At 40.4% G+C, this 22,408-nt stretch overlaps 1 protein-coding gene across 5 annotated transcripts in view; it reads left to right on the top strand.

Moving 5' to 3' along the window:
* The window catches only part of tmem94 (transmembrane protein 94), a 37,162-nt gene extending 14,888 nt beyond the window's left edge, over positions 1–22,274 (top strand). For 2 of the 5 annotated variants that reach the window (XM_062413744.1, XM_062413743.1), the window contains exons 11-32: positions 375–431; positions 2,669–2,773; positions 6,924–7,097; positions 7,253–7,474; positions 7,592–7,904; positions 8,739–8,912; positions 9,041–9,143; positions 9,653–9,861; positions 9,963–10,144; positions 11,118–11,250; positions 11,365–11,480; positions 12,611–12,710; positions 13,477–13,585; positions 14,255–14,444; positions 15,055–15,132; positions 15,488–15,573; positions 15,978–16,059; positions 16,719–16,882; positions 17,050–17,144; positions 18,090–18,183; positions 18,347–18,517; positions 19,225–22,274. In XM_062413744.1, the coding sequence (XP_062269728.1) occupies positions 375–431; positions 2,669–2,773; positions 6,924–7,097; positions 7,253–7,474; positions 7,592–7,904; positions 8,739–8,912; positions 9,041–9,143; positions 9,653–9,861; positions 9,963–10,144; positions 11,118–11,250; positions 11,365–11,480; positions 12,611–12,710; positions 13,477–13,585; positions 14,255–14,444; positions 15,055–15,132; positions 15,488–15,573; positions 15,978–16,059; positions 16,719–16,882; positions 17,050–17,144; positions 18,090–18,183; positions 18,347–18,517; positions 19,225–19,297 (3,030 nt within the window). In that variant the 3' untranslated portion in view covers positions 19,298–22,274. Of the gene's footprint in view, positions 1–374; positions 432–2,668; positions 2,774–6,923; positions 7,098–7,252; positions 7,475–7,591; positions 7,905–8,738; positions 8,913–9,040; positions 9,144–9,652; positions 9,862–9,962; positions 10,145–11,117; positions 11,251–11,364; positions 11,481–12,610; positions 12,711–13,476; positions 13,586–14,254; positions 14,445–15,054; positions 15,133–15,487; positions 15,574–15,977; positions 16,060–16,718; positions 16,883–17,049; positions 17,146–18,089; positions 18,184–18,346; positions 18,518–19,224 lie in introns of those variants that run through there. The other 3 variants (XR_009924788.1, XM_062413745.1, XM_062413746.1) reach the window with 3 other exon arrangements.
* Positions 22,275–22,408: the final 134 nt, after the last annotated feature.

The raw sequence follows: 22,408 nt of genomic DNA, 5'->3' as shown, positions 1-22,408 counted from the left end.
GATGCCATGCATAAACAATTCATAAAAAAATAGCACACAACAACGATTATACTACATAAATCAACCAAGAATAAACATGGAGGAAATTCAAAACCACAGCTATATTGCTGAAACCACAGCTATTGACAGCCCTCATGAATACAGAGACAAATGCCAAATTTAGTTGTCATCTGATTACTTATATAACCAAAAATCGGATCAGTCTAACCCTTACAGACAGACACACACACACACACACACACACACACACACACACACACACACACACACACACACACACACACACACACACACACACACACACATACAGCGAGAGAGAGAGAGGAGGCACAGCGAGGGCTCTGTGTTTTAACTAGACTCTTCTCTTGCCCCAGCTTGCTAAGTTCTCTGAGGATACTCTAAGCAGCTACACCGAAGTGGTTTCCTCCCAGGTATAACCTCTCACTATCTCACTCCTTCCCTACCCTCCTCCACTTGCTTGGCTCCCAGCTGCACTCGATCCCACCTGTCTTCGAATCGCTCGATGTCCTCGCCCTTTGCAACTCCCTCTAAAGCTGTTTTCAGACATGAACTGTGGAAAATGGGGTCCGGACAGTTAAACATATGTAGAGTGCAGCAGGAGATTTTGGGGTTAGAAGAGATGAAAGGAAACATTTTCCAGAAATATTTGGGTGAGTGATGGAGCCTGGGTAGAGCACGCAGGAGAAAGGGCATGATGTATAGATCTCACTATGGAAGGCTCAGTGTTTTTTTTTTTACAGCACATTGACGCCATTGTTAGCCTTAATTTCCAAAAGTTCTTGAATATTGAGGCCTTCTACCTGAGCGGCAGATATTTGTATTCTTACATTTTTGGATAATGAACAGAGCGATTGACTTGGACGTTCTTACATACAGCCCCTCCGGGAAATTCCAGGAAAATGTCCGGCCTTCAGTGCATGTCTGAAAGCAGTTTATGTAAACCAGTACACAACAGTCATGACCCTCCTACTTCCACCCTCCTCAACCGGAATCTTCAATCACATCCTCAATTTCCTTGCCATTTCTTAATGAACATCTCCTAAGTCAGTTCACCTCTATGATTTTCCATGTCTTCACTAGCTCTTTTACTTCAGTATGAGCACTTAACTTTGCTTTTTGTGTGCAACATGTTATCTCCTCTGCTCTTTTTTTTGACAATCAATCCTGCCTTTTTATGATCATTTTCACATCTCATGGATACAACATCCGTCTCCTCCACCTCTCACAGTTAATTTCTAAATCCTGCCATTGCCCTCCCTGGTTGCTGGGCTGTCGGTCTCAAAGAAACACAAAATTAATCAACAGTCCTCATTAGATTACCACCGATCTGAAACCATAAGTGTTTTTTTGTCTGGCTTTGGCATTGCTCCAAATGACCTCATAGCCATTGTCAAATAAAAAGAAGAGATTATGCTGAGATACTTTCTCATGAATTTGTCCATGAGCTTTCACCTCTGCCTGTCTGCCTACACTGCATGACATGAGCCCCAATATGGGCCTGTGCTTGGAACTGTGTTCTTTGTGTTCTTTCCTTGATATATAGGCTATCTGGCTGAGAGGCAAGTATTTTGGGTGCTTTGGCTTTGAACAGATATGTGTCTGTACGTGCTTAAAATATGAACTCTGCAGGCCGATCTGTCTGGTAGCCCATCACAGAAGTCATTATGTTTCAGGATGGGTACAGGAACTTGCATGCACTTAATAAAACATGTAAACAACAGGGAAAACAGCATAAACATTACCCTTGCAGACAGAGCAGTGTGTCAACCCTGTGACCAATTAAAATGCACAAAACCCTTGCAGACAATTCAAATTGGATGTTTTCTAATATATGTGCATGGTTGCTACTGTGCACTTGTGACTTTTCTCGTAAACGACAAAAGTGAAGTTTAGCCTTCTTGGTGGAGATGCTAAGAGCTGGTCTCTTTTGAGTTGGATCCAAAAAAGGTTCTGGTGCTGACTCCACTCACAGCTTCCTAGCAATGTGATGCAGCAGTCGTTGAGGAACAACAATCTGGAATCAGACCTGCTCAGCTGGAAATCTTATTTCAGCTGATGAAAGAGATATTTGTCTAGACAGTAGGTTTGAATTCTCTCTGCTGTTTTCTGGGCCTGTTGAAGTTTGAGTTGGATAAATTAGATAAGTTCACTTTCCTTAACAAGAACCATTCACTCAATCTTTTTTGTAACACTTGAAAAATGTATTCCCCCTAAAACGTAATAACTGGTTTTGACCTTGGCAGCAACAAGTCAAGGAAGTCAATTGTGGATGATACCTGAAGAGAGAGGGCAAGGAAGGGAGTTTGTGTTAAATAGTGTTTCCCTATGCAAGTTGTGATTGTTTCCCTGCTGAAAACTGATAAAACACTTATTCTAGGCTTCTCCTCTCACCTTGTGTCACTAGAACTGTAGCTCTGTACCTTTTCTTTCGTTAGGATGTTGTCCAATCACAAAGCGGATCAAGTCATCTATCTGTTGTAGTGCTGGTAGCATTGTGATTTTAATATATTTATTTAATGACTAATATACATTCAGTTTTTATTGTGTGGTGGAAGTCTGTCCTCTAACTTATTTTATATGTGTGTCTGTGTGTGTCTGTCTGTCTGTCTGTGTGTGTGTGTGCGCGTGTGCACGCCTATTCATGCAGGAGATGCTGCGTTGTGTGTGGAGACACCTGGTCGGTGTCCTAAAGGGAGAGTCTCAGACACTGTGCTTCACTTCCAGCCTCTTACACACTCTAGGATCTGTCACTGTGAGTATTACAGGCTTGAACTGGAGCATATATATCTGAGCTGACCAATATTACAATTTTAAATCTATTGTTGATCTATTGATAGTATATTAGTCAAAATAAGCTTATTCAGTCTGCTCATAGACATCCAATACAATTATGGAATTCCTTGTTTGTAAGGTTCTGACAGGGTTTGTTTTCAAACTAGTTATTCAGGGGAAACAGCTTTCTAAGTCAAGTGTAAAGTAAAAATGTTCTAAAATAAACATGGGGTAAATATGATATTATCCTAACATTCAGAAGTGCCATGATGCATATTAATGACAGCCACATAATTTTACTTTATGGTTTTATTGACACCTGCCAGTAAGTTGTAGTAAGTCTGACAATGTAAAATGATGATACAGCTTGTAATTAGACATCACTCTACTTGAGTTGCTAGAGCTGCCATTAGTTTATTAAAAAACGCAAGATAGTCTAGGTAAGGGATCATCTGATGTTCCTGTCTCCTTTCCTTTGGTTAAAGTTTTACATTTAAATGTGGACTGGGCCATTGGGCTAGAGTTTAATTTTAATGGAATTCATTTTATTATTCTTAATATTTATACTCCTTATGAATCTTATGATCATGTCTTATCTTATGGCTTGCATTTGTACAATCCTTTATCAAGGATAATGACTCCTCTTGCATTTATGTTTTGGGTGATTATAATGCTGACCTATCAGATAATAAGTCTCTGTTTGCTAAACACCTGTTAAGATTCACTAGCGACACAAAACTAGTAATATCAAGTAAAGTGTTCTTGCCTCACTCAAGTTACACTTATGTTAGTGAAGCATGGAATACGACCTCGTGGCTAGATCACATTGTGTCCACTGTTGATGCTCATGCTTCATTGGAAAATATTGACATTTGTTATGGGTTAGCCACCTCTGACCATATCCCCATTGCCATGATATTAAATGTGGACAACGTTCCCAAGCTGGCTAAGTATGAGGGCAACAGCGTACAAAAGATAGATTGGGAAAAACTATCTAATGATGATGTCCTCAAATATTACTTCAGGTCTGATGAATTTTTGAGTAAAGTACATCTGCCCATGAATGCCATATGTTGCACTAATGTAAAATGTGATGACCCCTCTCATGGTGCAAGTGTGTGGGATTTGTATAAAAATATAGTTGGAGCTTTTCTTGAGGCTAGCAGGTGTTTATTCACTCGTTCCAGGAAGGCCAAGAACATCAAACCAGGGTGGAATAAATTTGTAGCTAGCCATCATGCTGAGTCCAATGCAGCCCATAGGGCTTGGGTAATAGCTGGAAGGCCCAGGCAGGGACCTGACCTTGATAATAAAAAGAAAATGAATGCAAAGTATAAATATGCCCTGCGCCACATAAACAAACAAGAGCAGGTGCTGAGTGCTCAATCTATGGCTAATAAATTGCTTAAAAATGACAACACTAGCTTCTGGAAAGAGGTAAAAACCCTTAATAGGGCGAAAGCAGCTCTTCCTTGCAGCATAGAAGGGGTAACGGATGTAGTGGCAATAGCTGACCTTTGGAGGCAGCATTATGCAGAGCTGTTCAATAGTATTAAATTTAATCCTTTTCATGTTGGCAAAATTGATGAGGGAAGTATTTGTTTTCACCCCAATGATGTTCTCAGTGCTATAGGGCAACTTGCAGACAAGAAGGCTACTGGCCTGGCCAACATCACAGCAGAGCACCTTAAGTTAGCTGGCCCCAGCTTGGCAGTGCTACTATCTATCTGCATTACCGGGATGGTGACGCATGGCATATTGCCAGACTCCATGTTGTCAGTAGTTCTTGTCACAGTTATCAAAGACCTGGCTGGCAAGATCGGAAGTATTGATAACTATAGACCCATTGCAGTTGCTAGTATTCTCTCCAAAGTGATAGAAAGATTAATTCTTGACAGGATAAGTGAATACATAACCACCACTGACAATCAGTTTGGCTTTAAGCCCAAGCATAGTACCGACCTATGTATTTACACTCTGAAAGAGGCTATAGACACATATAGAAGGCAGGGCTCTACTATGCTTATAGGGTTTATTGATGCATCCAAAGCATTTGATCGCGTCAACCACTTTAAGCTGTTTAATAAACTCAAGCTTAGGGGTGTGCCCAGTAGCTTAGTACGCATCCTAGCTTACTGGTATGCGAACCAGACTATGATTGTAAGATGGGGGAGCATCTTATCTACCCCTTTTAAAGTTGGTAACGGGGTCCGGCAGGGGGGTATATTATCCCCAGCCCTTTTCAATCTCTATATGGACGACCTTTCCAGGCAGCTGGGGGGATGCAGTACAGGTTGTATGTTAGGTGATTCTCTGGTCAATCACTTTATGTATGCAGACGACCTAGCTTTAATATCCCCTAGTAGCAGTGGGTTTCAACAGCTGCTTAACATCTGCACTAATTATGGGGTTGATTTTGATGTCAAATATAATGCCAAAAAGAGCCTGGTAATGGTCTGTAGGACTAAGGATGACATGGATATTAAGTTTCCTGCCTTTCATCTCTCTGGGCAAACTCTGGGGGTGTCCAACAGTACCAAATACTTAGGGCACATTATTACAGACACGTGAGAGGATGATGCCGACATGTTCAGACAGAGGAGATTGCTCTATGTCCAAGCTAACATGTTGGTTAGAAAATTCCACCACTGTACAGTTGATGTAAAGATGAATTTGTTTAGAGCCTACTGCACCCCTCTCTATACAGCTCCACTCTGGGTGAATTACAAGAAGGAGAGCTTGCATAAGCTTAAAGTAGCCTATAATGACTGTCTTAGATTACTCCTGCATAAACCCAGGAGTACTAGAGCCAGTGAGCTGTTCTGTAATATGGGTATAACCACCTCCATGGCCTTGCTGAGGATCCTTATTTTTAAGTTTATGAGTCGGCTGAACAAATTCTAAAATTGATCTGATGACAGACCCTATCCGCAGCTCTGTTAAGTACACATCTAAGATCTGGGAACACTGGCATGCGTGCCTTTTTTAGCCCTTCTTTCCTTGTATATTTCTGTGTAATGTATTGATTGTATGTTTTGTCTTTTTATACTGTGAGCCTGTAATAAAGTTTAATAATAATAGGTAAAAAGTTGTAGGACTTGCAGTGCCATAACATTACATGTCAAATAGATTCAGCAGAAACATTTTATCCTGTAAATTTCCTTATTGAACCAAATTCTAATGGGGTTAACATTACAGGGAGATAGGTTTGTGTCACACACAGTGCACTGCAGCCTTGTGGTGGGAAACGGTAGAAACAGCTATTTTGAGCAACAATGTGACATTGAATCATTTACAAATACTCTGTACTGCAGGGATATTTGTTTAATATTTGTTCACACTTGGTGAACATACGTTAACAGGTGATCTCAGCACAAGTGGACAATGTTAATACTAAATCCTTGTTAGTGAAACACTAGAAGGATGAAATTACTTTTGGATCATTATGAGACTGTTGCAGGTCAGAGGACATCAGATGAGTGGGTGGTCCTTCACTGAGCCCAGGACATAGTCATGTTCACGCTGAAAAAAAAAAAAAAATGTGGCCTCACGCATCTCGTGATTGGACCTTAAATGCAATCCTCAATGTGTCTTGGCTGTGTTCACACCTGTACTTAGAGCTGTTGACATGTGATCAGATCACCTGAGACCAATCTTATTACCCCATCTGAACTTGGGCCTTTCGGAAAAATCTTGGTCCTTAAAGCTAAACATAATTACACATATTTTTATAATTCAGTTATTTACAGTTCCTTATGACATAGTCTCTAATGTCTGTTGTGAACATACACTCTTAAAACAACTTAGAAATTCAGCATCTACAGTACTCCAATAATCTGTATCTGTACAGATATGGTTACATTGCAAACATGAACTGCTGTTAGCAATTTAAAAACAGTTTACACTTCAACACAGTTATTCATCTTTTACAGGATCTTGCGTGTTTCTTTGTTGTCATTTGGGTTTCCTTCTGTTGAGTCTCTCCAATGTTTGGTGAAGCCTAAGGCCTCATTTACATAATAAACGACCCTCATTATACCCATGTACTCATAAACTGTATTGAAGACTTGTTTATGAGTGTTCAGTATGTGTTCAAATTGTAAATAGTTTGTGTGCATGTGCATATGTAGGTGCTGTGTTGTGTGGACAAACAGGGTATCCTGTCCTGGCCTAATCCTAGTCCAGAGACTGTTCTGTTCTTCAGTGGACGCGTTGAACCGCCTCACAACAGCCAGGACGATCTCAGAGACGACCTGTCTGTCAACTCCTACTGCCGAGGGGAGACAGAGGATGACAGGGATGAGGTGAGTGTGTGCGTTTGTGTTTTCAACGTCACCAGCAACCTAACTCTAGAGATTGTTACTAATAATTTGAGAAATGCAAAGCAGAAGCTTTGAATTTATTCCATGATAATGTACATTTTTATATCTATCGCTGACCTGTTGTCATTGATGTGCAGGCTGGGGAGGTGCAGGCCCTGCTCTGTCTTCCTGCAGAGTCCTCCACTCAGCTTGGGGAGGGGCTGGAGCTGACCGAGACCTCACATGACACTATTTGCTCATCCGAAACTCTCAGGCTTCGGCGCAACTGCCAGCCCGCAAACAGCCGAACCAAACACCACTCTGGATCCAACGTTAGCTTCAGCCATGACACTGAGGGAGGCGTGGACGACCAGGCCCTGGTAAAAAAAAAAATAGACATGAATTTGTACAAGTGGTTGTGAAAGGAGTTATGAATCAGTCAATTCACTGCATTGTAAACATGCTTGTCTTCCCATTTCGATTCCTTTTTTCTGCAGGACTTCGCAATGGGCTGCCCGGAGACAGAGGCAGAGGACTTTGTGTGCGACTACCACCTGGAGATGCTGAGCCTATCGCAGGACCAGCAGAACCCAGCAAGCATCCAGTTCGATGACCTCTCCTGGCAGTGCCACCTTCCCTCCCTCAAACCGCTGGGCCTCAACATTATGCTGAACCTCTGCAACGTCAGTGTCACCCAGCAGCTCTGCCGCTTCTCTGACCACCTGTCCAACCTGGCTCTGCAGGAGAGCCACGGCACCGTTCTGCCAGTCTACGTACCCTGGGGGCTCTGTGAACTCTCCAGGCTCATAGGTGAGGTGGTGATGGTGTCTGTTCTTTCTTTTTTTATCTAGTTGGTTTAGAGAAAACTTCTCATCCCCTGACCTGGTTTGCCCTGTAGTACTGATTGTTGTTTGGTCATATGAGAACACAGTGATCACACAGATCACTGTTGATGGTCGGTGATCAGATGAAGTGATGTGGACCTGTGGAATAGTGTATACACAACTGAAATGTGTTCTCAACCAACGAATGGTGAATTACAACGCTCTAATTTCAGTACAATGTCCTCGCCTTTCTTCTACTATATATTTATAGCTAGATTAGCTCATTTAGTTTCCCATCAGTAGTGACTGTGAGCAGCAGCCACAGCAGTCACACTCATTTTCTTCAGGATACTGTAAAATATTTCTGTAGTTCTGAGGGGAGCTTTCCAAATGCTGAGCATTAGACAGGGCAAATAAAAGAGTTTTAAGCAGTTGAGAGTAAATCTCTTGAGCTGATTACAGCTGTGAGGTGTGGTGTTGTTGTTATAGCCATTCCCCAGTGTTCAGGTGTTTCCCTGTGGGCACACTATGCACACTCTTTTGACGCGACCTGAAAATTCTCCACTGACACGGACATGTAAGTTTAGAAAAAGGCACACATGTGTAAAGGACCTTCTCTGAAATGTAAGCCTTTTAATCATTTATGTATTGATATAATCCCCCCCAAAAATTGGCAGTATTTTCGAATGTGAGAATAAATTATTAATTGTGATTTCAGTTACACTTAAAGGCTCTGGACTGATGTGAAAGATCATCAGTGTCTTAAAGTCTGTTTTACAGTAACTCATTACCCATGTCTTTTTGCATTATTGTGTGTCAGGCTTCACTCCTGGTGCGAGGGAGCTGTTTAAGCAGGAGAACCACTTGGCTCTGTACCAGCTGCCAACTGGAGAGAAAACCAAAGAGCTTACCTCCCGCCACCTTCATTACTTCACCAAACGCCAGCCTCCCATGTCGCACCTCATCTCCTTGTTCGTACGAGACTCCTCCTCCCGTGAGTCCACACACACTTCTGTCTGCCCATGTAATTCTACTGCTCAGATGTTTTTATTGAAAATGGATAACTATTCTTTCTTTTTATCTTGATGCCCTATGCTAATGTTGTTGAGGTCTCTGTTGTAGATAATGTCCAGATGCTGTCACATGGCTCAGCTGACCTCATCCTGGAGGCCTGCACTGACTTCTGGGATGGAACTGATATCTATCCTTTATCAGGTTCAGACAGGTGCAGTCTCTCGTCACTCATACAGGGTTAAACAGCCAGCGTCAACAATTGCTTAGATGCACTTATCTAATACAACAGTCTTGTGATAAGTCCTACCCCCTCGAAGGTTAGAACTCCTGGATCCGCATCAATATGACTAGATGTAATGGGTTCTTCTGTGACCTATACTGCATCCTTCCACTAAGTTTTGTGATAATAGGTCTTGTACATTTTGTGTAACACTGCTAACTAAAACAACAAATGTAGACAAACAACATAACTTCCACTGTTAAGAGATGGTCAGCACAACACAATAGAATCACAAACTACATCCTCCAAAATTACAATACAATATAGTCGAAAGAGAATCTCTCTGCAATGGATTCAACAAAAGAACATGAATATAAACTTCTTGAAGGTAGGATTTATCATAGAATTGTTTGGTTGGATTGTATTAGTTTAAATCCAACTAACTGCAAGCTGAGTGTATGACTAATATCATAATTGAAACTGTGTTATTTGTGTTACAGAAAGAAGGTTCTGGACTTCTACCAACGTGCCTGTTTGTCAGGTTACTGCTCAGCCTTTGCCTACAAACCCATGCAAGTGTCATTGTCAAGTGAACTGAGTGGGAAATGTGTAGAGCTGGCCCCCGGGCCCTGCCTCTTCTCTGGAGTGGAACTGCCCTCCACCACCCCTATCAAACAGAACTCCTACAGGAACAGCTGGAGCTCAGATGGTACGAGTCAGTGACAGAGGGAAGGAGGGTTGAGATGATAATATAAATCTCTAATTATTTCACTCTTTCTTTTTTTCCATCTGTGCTCATCTCGTCTGCAGAGGGTATCGGTGAGGGGGTGGAGCGTGAGGACTGTGTTCAGGCCCTGAGTGGCCAGATCTTCATGGGAATGGTGTCGTCTCAGTTCCAGGCGAGGCTGGATACAGTTCGGCTTATTGATGCCTTGGTCACTGCTTGCATCCGCTTTGTTTACTTTTCTATGGAGGACGAGCTCCGCAGCAAGGTGAACACACACAAGCTCAAGTGAATATTTTGTAGTATCTAGTTTATGTTTAAGATAGTATGTAGTTAATGCATTTGTCCTATTAGGCCTTGTTCACACAACTGCAGAGTATATACTGATATGGTTTAACCCTCTATTAAAAACCTTAACAAATTTCGTCCAGACAAAAACACAAATTCGACACTCAAATAAGCATTCTGGGCCCGTAGGTGGCGATAAAGTCTGCATCATCGATCCATCAAATACTAGAGCGTAATACTGTACCCATGCTTTGTGAGCTTATTCTCCTATGGCGGTAGTAGCCAAAACAACCAGAAAAATACTAGCTAATCATTTTTTTTACTTATATCTTTGCTTATATATTGGGTGATGCAGATACTCGTTAAAGTCGATAATGTGTTGCAGTTAAGTTAAATAAAGCTGCAAACGTGTTATAAGACCTTTTAGTGCTAACCAATCATAGGGCAACTGGTGTAGGCACCATTGCTGGTGTTTCTGCTGTTGCACACTCATTTGACAAAACACCAGTTGGTATACACTGGGGTTGCATGATATTAGGAAAACATGCGATATGTGATAATGCTATATTTTCGATATATCGTGCATCCCTACCATGCACAAAGTTAAATGTGACGTCATCATTTTTGAAAATCTGCAGTTTGGAAGGGCTTAGTAATAATCTTAAATTTAGTGCGTTTAAACATGCAGATGAGATCGAGGCTCAAACAATCGGAATAGTAGATTTTTAGTGAAAAATTGAAAAAAATGATAAAAAGAAATAATTCCAAAGATAAAAAGCACAGAAAAATGAAATAATGGTGAATTAATAGTATATAGTTTGTTTTCATGTGTAATGAAATGCATCTAATATATATGCATAATGCTGTGGAAAATCAGTACACAGTAGAGAAGAGTCTGTATACATGCTCTGCATTATAGTGTATATATATCTGGCCACTTTGTGTCCGTGCAGGTGTTTGCTGAGAAGATGGGTTTAGAGACAGGCTGGAACTGTCACATCTCTCTGACTCCAAACGGAGAAAGTCCCTGTGACGGAGCTCCATCCAGCCCCATTCATGGCTCCCTACATGAAGACCTGAACCAAGGTAGCAAACCTGTGTTTTCACACAGTGACAGTATTAATTATCTTGATACAGTTACTGTCTGGATGCAATTCCTGACTTTTCTACTTTAAAGAACTCGCTTCATATGTTTCACAGATTCTCGGGATGAAGCAGAGGGTCCGTTGTTGCCAGATGAGGAAGGCCACTCTGACCTCGCCAGTTTCCAGCCCACAGACAGTGATGTGCCCAGCTTCCTGGAGGACTGCAACAGAGTAACAATATGTTTATTTAAACCAATTGAGCTACTGCTCACATCTCCCTACAGTGAAAAAAATATATGTTTATCTTGTTTATCTTGTCAGCCTTTTATATAGACTGATTGACAGTTTTCTTTATTGCATCAGTTGACAACATGTCAGCTAAATATTTGAAGCTAAAACTAGCAGGAAGAGCCATGAGCTCAAAAAGTTAACAATGAAAGAAACATACAGAAATACAAATCTGACTGACAGAGCTTGTGATCACATAACTTATTCAAAGTTGACCACAGCTCAGTTGTCTAGAAATATTTAAATGTTAGTCATTATTTTTGCTGTCTGTGCATTTTCCTTTATTGTATTGGGGCGGCTGTAGCTGAGTGGTAGAGCGTTCGTCCTCCAAACAGAAGGTCGGCAGTTCAATCCCCATTATTCCCCATCTGCATGCCGAAGTGTCCTTGGGCAAGATGCTGAACCCAGAATTGCCCCTCATAGAACAGAAAGTGCTGCTAATAGATTCAATTTATGAATGAATGGGTGAATGGTGAACTGTAATTTAAAGCGCATTGAGTGGTAATCAAAACTAGCAAAGCTCTATATATAATACAAATAAGTTAACAATTTATTGTTAATTAGTTGTATGCACTTGGGATGGTGATTTCATGCATAGGAACTATGTGAACTACTCACACTCTCTCTTAAGAGCGAGACATACGTAGACGTGCTAAATTTACCTACCAGAGTTTGCACAAACACCCTGTCTTTGTTTGTTTTTAAAGGGTATTTCAACTGTAGCACTAATAGTCCGTGCATGTGTCTTGTGTCTATTCTCATTTCATCACCACGCATACTGTGCCTTTCCTCCATCTTCTAATGTCCTTAGGTCCGTACATCCAACTCTCGTGAACACATTATCTTTCAACACCTTGACATAATATCTTCAATTTAGACACAAATACTCATAAACTGATTTACACTAAAAAAAATTATAGTTTTTATTGGATTCCTTCGAAATGTCTTAATTACAAATATTATAAGTCTGAACAAAGATTTAAACTATAACTTGACTGGTTGGCGGAGGAAAACAACTGCAAGGCTGGAGTCTTATTTGACTGTTCCTCTTTTGTATCCCTGCTCTTTGTCAGGCCAAGCTACCTCGTGGTATCCACCAGGTCCGTCCACATTTGAAGAACATCGATAATGTGCCTCTTTTGGTGCCACTCTTCACTGATTGCACCCCTGAGAGTGAGTATCCCTCATGTGTTTGTGCTTCATCCTCATTATGTGTACTACCACTTTCTTTTGAATATGCATTCTCTTACCATCAGGATACCATTGTAATTTGCAGGGTGCATTAGGCCTTCCATTGATACACTTTATATATAGTTTTGTTAATTGTAAATCCATTTCTAAACATTTTCTTGACATGGAAAATAACCTGAATACATGTAAGAATAAGAGCAGACTCAGCCTTATGAGATCATTTGCTTAAAAAAAGTTTTGTTTTTATTGCAAATAATTATTATTCATGAATACATTTGATAATTAATAACTTATCAAACCCAGACTTATAAGAAAGCAAACAAACAGTTAAACCTACAGTTAAACCTATCATGTGATAGGGATAACCGATAATGACAGACACCAAACAGGTTGTCCCTGAAAAGGATTATGTATATATACATATTCCCTTTTTTAATGTATTGCCTATGGGTAGGATAAGAAAATGTCTCAAATGTGTGTTTAGTTTAAAAAGATACAGAGGTAATGATGTCTGATCTACTGAGTGAACCACATGGCTTTAACTCAGGGTAAATAGTTAAATTCAGTTTTATTTGTATGGCACCAAATCACAACGTTCATTATCTCAAGGCTCTTTACATGGTAAGATTGAGACATTACAATGAGGATTAATTCAAGAAAAGAGTTGATGACCTGTGTCTGTATTCTAGATCCACTCAATGGTTGACTTACAGTTATAAATACACTTACACTGGTGTTTTCTTCACAGCCATGTGTGAGATGATGAAGATCATGCAGGAAAACAGGGAGGTTACATGTTGTCTGGGAAGCGCTGGCAATTTCCGCAACAGCTGTCTCTTCTTACAGAGTAATCTCAGGTATACACACATTAACACGGTACATCCCTCCCATTAGTCAACTGATGTTACTGTGGGGCTTGACCAGTGTTTTTTTGTAATTGAAATAGTTGATTATAAAAGTTGTATTTATATTATCAGAACTCTGAAAATCACAATTAAAACTCCTACGTTCCTTACAATTTGTGGAATACAGATGAAATGTCGCATTGGACATGCAAATTATGGAAAGGAGGTTGATCTCTGGTACCTTTATTACTATTAAGCTGTTCAAAGATTTGTATGTTATTTGTTCCTGAGACTGCTACCTCCATTCCAATACAATGGATATCGAAATAATACAAGTTCAGAAAGCAACATGCAGTAAAGTACAGTCAGTTTCCCAGACATGTAGCTACAATCACACCTCCTTGACCTTTCCAAGTTTATATCTTCGCACTGCTTTACATAATTTACATGTCATTTTTCGGTAGAAATAAAAGTTCATTCACATCTATTGTACTGATTTGACTAAAGGTATATGAGAATATGGTTTAATGTAATTTGGGTGGAATGACACTTTACAGATGTGCATAGAGGATACTAATACTGATCGTTAGATTATGGTACAATGAATAATCACAAACTTGTTCACATAAATGTTGGTCCTGATTGGCCCATGTGTGACTTTTCACCCGCGTATCTCCGCAGCATTGCTCTGGACCCTCTGTACCCCTCTCAATGTTCATGGGAAACCTTTGGCTACGCCACTGGAGGAGGGTTCAATGGAGAAGTGGAAGGTCTGTCTCCTCTGAGGCTCTCTGGAAAGCTCAACACTCTGGGCTGCTCCGTCACCTTCCACCAAGGAGAGAGCGTCAGCATGATCAAGCTCATAGAGCAGGTAAGACACACACATGCAGTCATTCACTAAAACTGGGGTCAGACGACTTGATGTTAGCCGGATGACAGCCCTTGAACTAAGAAGACGTATGGCAGTGGGTTGGTTCAGAAATAATCAGTGGGTATCAGGGATGACTCTTGCATGTTTCACCTTCCACGACATTACATTACATTCAATGTTGGTCAATACAAGCACAGCTGACAGTGCTCTGCCTGAAGAGATGAATCCACACACAAATGAAGATATGGCGAAGCAAAAGAGGAATTTTCTCTGGTGTCACAAGATGGAAGTGTGGACCTGAGGATAGGTTTTAAGGCTTTTCCAAACACACAACCCCTCAGATGCCGTGTTTGTTTACATAAGTGTCCCTGGAAGTCTGTTACAAGTGCTTCCTTTCTTGTGTCATCATTCACAATGTACGAAACAGCTTGATTGGCTGGGGAGCAACGTAGTCTCTCCTGTTTCTTGGCCAGGACACAGCAATATCCTTATCTGACAAAGTGACCATCAACACACAATTCTATATTGTATTATATGACCCCAGTATAAATGAGTCAAACAGAAACTTTACTTTTAATCATGATTTTCCCTTTGTGTGAATCTTTTCCAGGCACGACACACAACCTATGGCATCCGCAAATGCTTCCTTTTCCTGCTCCAGTGCCAGCTCAGTCTGGTCATCCTCCAGGTGAGAGAGAATGCATCACAAACACAAAACTTAAGGATCTTAACACTATGCTGTACTGAGTGTAAACTTTATTTAATCCTTCAAATAAGATGGTGGTGTACGGACACAAATTGAATCAATTAAAGGACTATTTCAGAACAATAGAGCAAACACCTCTGACAAAAACAGGACCAGTAACCTTGACTGACTTTCCTCCATATAAGATCGATATTCTCCAATTCAGTCAATAATAATGAAATCCATCAAACTTTCAGAATTCCAACTGTTATAATTGACAGTATTGAGGCAGATTTGTGTAAATGAAATGACATGATATCAAATTAACAGATGTTGTATATCTGGGGTTTGTCTGTAGTTCCTAGCTTGCCTGGCTCAGCTTCCCCCTCCACTGAACACCACTGACATCCTCTGGCTGTCCTGCTTCAGCTGCCCACTTCTAAGGTACACAGACACACACACTAACCCTAACCCTAACACACATGCACGTCTCTCTACTGTTTTGAGGACACTCATTGACATAATGCATTCCCCAGCCCCTTACCCTAACCTTAACCATCACAACTAAATGCCTAACACTTACCCTAACACTAACCTAATTCTAACCCTAACGCTAACCCTAAAACCAAGTCTTGACCCTCACACAGCCCATTTAATTTGTGAGGCCCAGCCAAAATGCCCTCATGCGGTCAATTGTCTTCACCATGATGGCATTGAACCAAAATTGGTCCTCATAACTATAGAGAGACTTGCCCGCACTCCCACAAACACTATGTTATCAATTTAACTGTTTTGTGCAGAATTTCATAATAATGATTCGTCATGGTTAATTTGTTTTGTGTTGACAGTGTTTCACTTCTGGGGAAACCTCCAGACTTTTCCGTCATGGCAGTTGCCACAGGGAAGAACCTAGACGCCATTCCAAGAAAGGTGTGATCCCACCTCTGACATTTTTTTAAACCTAGTGTATTTATGAATCCTAAGTTACTGGATTATTACTGCTAAATAAGGAAACAAATTCATATACTATAAACCAGTATGTTATTGTAATCATACTGTAACGTGAAAGTGGAAAAACAATTTCCTAATAGCAGTAATGTTAAGTTCCACAGGGAACAAACCTTTCTGCACTTTGTGGTTACTCAAGCTTAGACTAAATAAATGACTAAGTGCTTTTTCTTTCCTTAAACTTTTCAATTAAATGCTCTCTTTATTTTCTACATCAATCCACACATCTTTTGTACACTTTCACATTTCTATGGCTCTGTACTAAATCTGAAAAATCTGTCTGACTTGGCTTAAACACAACATTTAGACAACTGCTCTGTCTCCTCTCTCCCTCTCTTTCTCCTCTCCTCTTTCTAGAGTATTGTGAGGTCTCAACCTTAATTTGTGAAGTTTACAAAATGTATATTGGGATTTAGCACCATACTAATACAATTGAATTGAAATTCAATACTTTGTTCCATGAGTATAGAGATTTTTCATTTTCACCCTGTACTACTACTACTAAGTAGCTTTTTACATTGTGTCTCAAAATAGAAATGATTGACTTGTCAGACTCTCATCGTGTTCTCATCTTTAAACAGACCCAGAACTACTTCCTTGGCTGTTTCCTGTTGAAGTTTGGTCTGACAGTGTGCTCCTACCTGGTGGCCTTTGGGTTTACCCTGCAGGAGGTTTGCCTCAGAAGCAGCAACTTCACCTCAGTTGAAAACAGCACTGTCAACTGCCTTCACATATTCACAGCCAGGTAAGAGAAGCTTTATCTCCAAGTGCACCAAAAGCTCCATTCATTTGTTACAGCTCTATTCAGAATGGTGCTAAATGTTATAGACTGGTAGTGAGCTGTCACGTGTTGGATAACAGATACTGGAAAAAAAGAGTCAATGGATTGAACTGTCTTCTTTATGACTGCAGCTCTTCAGACGAGGCTCCTCATTGGTTCAGTGAGCTGTCAAACAGCCTGCTGCTCACTCAGAAGGTCATGGCAGGGTTCCTCGTCTTACACACAGGTAGGAACACTCACTATTGTACTGGTTGAATTAAGGTCAACCCTGCTAATGCCTTTTCATTATTATTAGACTTATTGTGGATTTAGTTTTTGTCTCCAATTCTTCAACAGTATCAAATATTTACTTCTAAGTTCATAAGAGTAGCGTGACAACATTATATTGATTTCAGGGTATACCATGGTATGAAAATGTATATTATAACGTCTACATTTTATTATTACTGGTATTGAAAGGAAATGTGAACGAACAAGAATATCACCTGTGTGTGCATTTCCTTTTCTCCTCAAACATATATAAGCTGAACATTTGAAGTCCCAACACAGTGACATCTCATTTACCCCTAATCTTAATTTCCAGTGGTTACTTCCACAGGCAAAGATCTCCATCTGATTTTCTTAAACCTCTGGCAAATAACTCATCCATTCTTGTCTGTATTTATATAGAGTTTTTCTAGTATTGATGACGTCTCAAAGTGCTTTACAGTACAGTTGTTCTTTGCTATTCACCCATTCACCCAAGTGTCTTGCCCAAGTGTCCTTGGGCAAGACACTGAACCACACTGAACCACATTGAACCACTGACTCTCTGGTTAGAAGAGAACCATTTCTACCCCCTGAAGGTTAAAACATTTATTTAACTTAATCTAATAGTAATCATACCACTAAATGTGGCCTTCAGGGGCGGTATGCAGAAATCCAAAGACCCTGTCACTCCCTGGTGGAGACTCTCAGAGATGTACATTACACAGGACTGCCGTGTCACACTTGCACAGGACTCTGATTGGTTTAATCATAAAGATATGGCAGTTACAAAATATTGTTGAATCCTCATTGTAGCAGTAGGTAGGAAAACACATGCACTTCGCTTCACCATCCCCAGGTAACCACGTGCATACGTGTTATTAGATGTAGTATTTATATCTCACTTTCTCCTGTAATTTTCCAGCGGTGATCTCCCTCAGCTACGTCCACCGCTCCCAGCCTCTGTGGAAAAAGAGTCCGTTCAGCAACACCTGGTGGTGTCTCACTGTAGCTGTGGTGTAAGTTATTACATCATATGTTTGCTCTACAGATTTATAGAGTTAATCAAGTTTCTATATGAAGTTGCAGGATTCCCTTTAAAGAAATGCACCAAACACAGATCAATACAAATCAAACTGTCTCGCATTGAATTGTTAACCCTCGCTCTCTTCTCTCCTCCAGTCTGCTCAGCCAGCTTGTTCAGGCCACGGTTGATTACCAGCTGTGGCGCGACCGGAGCAGCTCCCTGCCCTTTAACCTGAGTGACATACCGCTGCTAGCCTGGGTGCTGGTGTCTCTGTCACCGCTGCTAGTGGTGGTGGTCAACGAAGTGGTGAAGCTACACGAGATACGGTATAAAGCTAAACCCAGCAGGAGGACAGTTTTAATATCGTCATTCATTGAGAGACCTCTACCTGTAGCTTGTTTGATGACTTTAATAGAAATGAGGTGTAGAGTAGAAATAGTGTAAATAGCTAGAATCTATGAGAAAGAAAAGCACAAAGATAGCAGAAGAAAATAAAAAGATGTGATCAGGTGGACTACTGAGGATTATTTAAAGGGATAGTTCACCCAAAAATAAAAATACACTCATCTACTCACCACTCTGCAGATGGAGGGGTGGGTGAATTGTTTGAGTCCACAAAACACTTCTGGAGTTTCAGGGGTACACAGCGGTGTGATCCATGTGCGAACGGAGCTCCAGAGGAAGATATCAGAGGACATTTAGGCTAAAAACATGGTGTAAACTACGCCATTTTGAGTCAAATGTGAATGTTGGGGCTAACACGAGCAATATGGAGGCATATTATGTTTTTTTATTACATCATATGTATGCTCTACAGAGTTGTGGACTCAAACACTTCACCCACCCCTCCATCATCATAATGGATAGTAGATAATGAGGGAATTTTCATTGTGGGGTGAACTATCCCTTTAAGGATCATATCAGTCTTCGATCCTCTCTCATCTTCCTCAGAAAAGGGATGTGTCATGAAGCTGGAAATGTTGAGCAGATTGTTTCCTTGTCTTGATCACAAGCTCTGGTTTGTCCATTTCAGGGTGCGGGTTCGCTACCAGAAGAGACAGAAGCTTCAGTTTGAAACCAAGCTGGGAATGAACTCTCCGTTCTGATGGCTCTCCGTCTGAGGAAGCTGACGCCAGGGTATTTACTGGGAACAAGTCAGGAAACTGGGGAAGGGCAGGGTGCAAACACTGCAGTGCCCACCATTATCACTCCAGCCCAGCAGCACTGCAACCATCAGGTGGAGCAGAGCAACCATCAACTCTACTCTTTCTGAGGAGCAGGTAAAGGATCATTTCAAAGAATTCAATGCCACTGAACACGAAAGACCCAGAGACTTTATTGTCTGCTTCGAGTATATTTTAAAAGCATGAGGAATGTTTCGAAGAATGTTGTATGCTTCCTCACTATCACCTCTTTTTTAAATCTCTCTGAGACCAATGAATGGTCCCTTCTCTATTCTAGGAAGGTTCCAGATTCCAAAAAGTTGACTGAAAGCATGTTCTAGTGTCGTCCAGTCTGACAAACCAAATCTTGGCAAATCAATCATTCAGTTTAATATAATATTCGTATTTCTAAATTCAAACAAAAAATCAGGATTGAAAAGAATAAGTATCATGTAACTACAGAACTCTGGGGCCATTTATGATCCATATATATATATAATAATAATCATTCAGCTAAAATGGGTAAAGTGTATTAATGAAACAACAATTTGTGGTTCCTAATATAACACATTGACCGAATGTGTTGTAATACAAACTGTGGTAACATTTTGAATCGATGCATTTCTGCCCTAAAAATTTTAATCTTCACTCTGGTCACCTGCAAGACATTGTTCTTCTGTCTCTATTGGGTCTTGTGACAAAAGCTCAGTTTCTAAGTGAAGATGTCCGAGCTGCTGCAACTACAATGGAGGATGAGGATACGCTTGCAGTATATTTAGGTATAAATATGTGTAGACTAGTGGAATTGAAAAATGTGCCAGCATGCTGCTCTGAAGTCTTGCAGTGTGCGGTGATCTTTGCGAGTTCTCTCCCAAGGGATGAATTGACTGTGTGTGTGTGTGTGTGTATAGCAACATTCACCAATAAGGGTCCCACCACACCAGACTCATCTGAAAGGTGCTTCATATTATTCAGTTGCCTTCCTCTGCCGCCTCTTTCTGTTCCATCTCTCAACTGCTCCACACATTGTCCCTATTACCCCAGGTTTCATATTTGACCTGCGACTCCGGAGATTTCTTTAAATCTTATGTAGCCCTGTTATTCTGCAGCCGTCTACATGTTTGACACATTTGACATTCTTGTGTTGTGTTTTTTTTTGTCTTTATTCAAGACCGTGGTTTAAAGGCATGAATTATTGATTTCCTGTTCAGCATTTGTAATGCTCTCCTTTAAAACCCTGCACAGGAAATCGAAGCACAAGCAGGGTATAATTGAGGTCGAGTGCATGGTTTTGAGTGAGAGCATTTCCAAATTTGAACATGAAATCAATAAGATGGAAAAGACCCCCCATACATTTCCCCTGTGTGATGAATGAATCCAGTTCTCGTGGACCCTCAGCAGCAGACGTCTGTATCACTGTTGGTGTTTTTTCAATCCAACCAGCCGTCTCCTGTGGTGCTGTGGTTGTTTCAGATGGACAGGAATTTCATATTGCTACTGTACACAAGTGGGCTGGCAGTATTTATTGGTTATACATTAGAATACCAGCTGTTTACACATATGGAATAAAGAAGGTCATTTTTGTCGGTGCCAGATGAATCTAAGGGCTCGGGTACTAAAAAGGGAGGGGGGGGCCCAAAGTTATCACTCTCTGAATTTAGTTACAGAAAATGTATTTTATTCCAACATATAACAATACTGTGTCACAAAACTCTATACACTGTAAATAGTTTTACTTTTTCTTAAAAAAACAAAACAGTTATTATGCTGGAATGAAATGGCATTTACATATTAGGTGTCACAAGTTTACCTCAGTTTTTAAAATATTATTCCTTGAAAAAAAAAATTGTCCTAGAGGATTTGATCTGTATCATTGTTCCAGCAGTTTCTGAACACTACTGCAGCTAATGAAATGACGAGTGGCCCCCGGGGGCCTGCTGATGTCTGTTCAGCGTTGATTGTTGACCACTTCTAGTGTAGGTCAATCTAAAGGGTTGTATGAACACTGAGGACAGTGTCTTTGTCTTGGAATTCATTGTTTTAAAAATCACCTCTTTATGGATATTTCACTCCTCTTTATGTAATATAAATTTAATATATTTACATTGTCTACTTTTTTGGCTCAAAACAAAGAAATGAAGAAATTAGCATTTCCTTACCATAATTGGATTTCTGGTTGTGTGGCAAAGGTTTTGAAATTTCAAAATTAAATGACAATATAAATGAAATCACAGTTAAATCATTTTTGATTTCTTTTAAGGTTTGTGGTGGGGACTTGAACTTCTGACCTCAGATGAACCTGTTTAACCTGTGTGCTCACTCCTCTGGGACTGTTGTAATTATTTCATGGCTGCAAATTATGTTTTAAGTTTTACATTAGAGTGGGGCTGTGTGTGAACAGGTACAGCTAGACGTGTTTGAACAGAGGTTAACTACTCGTGGATGTGGACTGGCATGAATCCTCTGATGATGGTTTTGGGAATAGCACGACGATGCAAGAAAACCGTTCTGATTTTAAATTTTTGGATTTTCTTCAACTTTATTGGTTATATCATGACAAACATATGATCTTTGCTGCATGAATAAGATCCATGGGAATGCTCTGTCTTAACCAGTGTATATGTTATCTATTGTTCTACTGTTTGGTCCAAAACAAAGCATGCACTTCACACTGTTTGTGACCAGGCCCCCCCGCTGCAACATTTTGATAACATCCCCATGCGGAGGCTCGGAGCTGATGCCTGTGTCAGTTCATTTTTATGACAGGGTATTGGTGGATTGACAATGATATGTAGTTGTTCACAAGACACACAAATGTATATTTTGTATTTTTTTTAATTTCGTATGTTCAGGACTTTTGGCAAATTTGTTTGTATATTGATTGTGTCATGTTAATAAATCTTTTCTTTTATTTACAAGACTGTGGTGTCAAAACATTGTTTCACAACACTGATGGATTGGAGGAATAATACATGTTCATCAATCGGGCAAAATTCGGATTTGGTACATGAAAGTTCTGGTGTTTCCAAGAAACAAAAACAAAGTTATTAAAAT

The sequence above is a fragment of the Platichthys flesus genome, chromosome 20, assembly GCF_949316205.1.
Source record: "Platichthys flesus chromosome 20, fPlaFle2.1, whole genome shotgun sequence".
Lineage (NCBI taxonomy): Eukaryota > Metazoa > Chordata > Actinopteri > Pleuronectiformes > Pleuronectidae > Platichthys > Platichthys flesus.
This window is presented reverse-complemented; position numbering and strand designations above follow the sequence as displayed.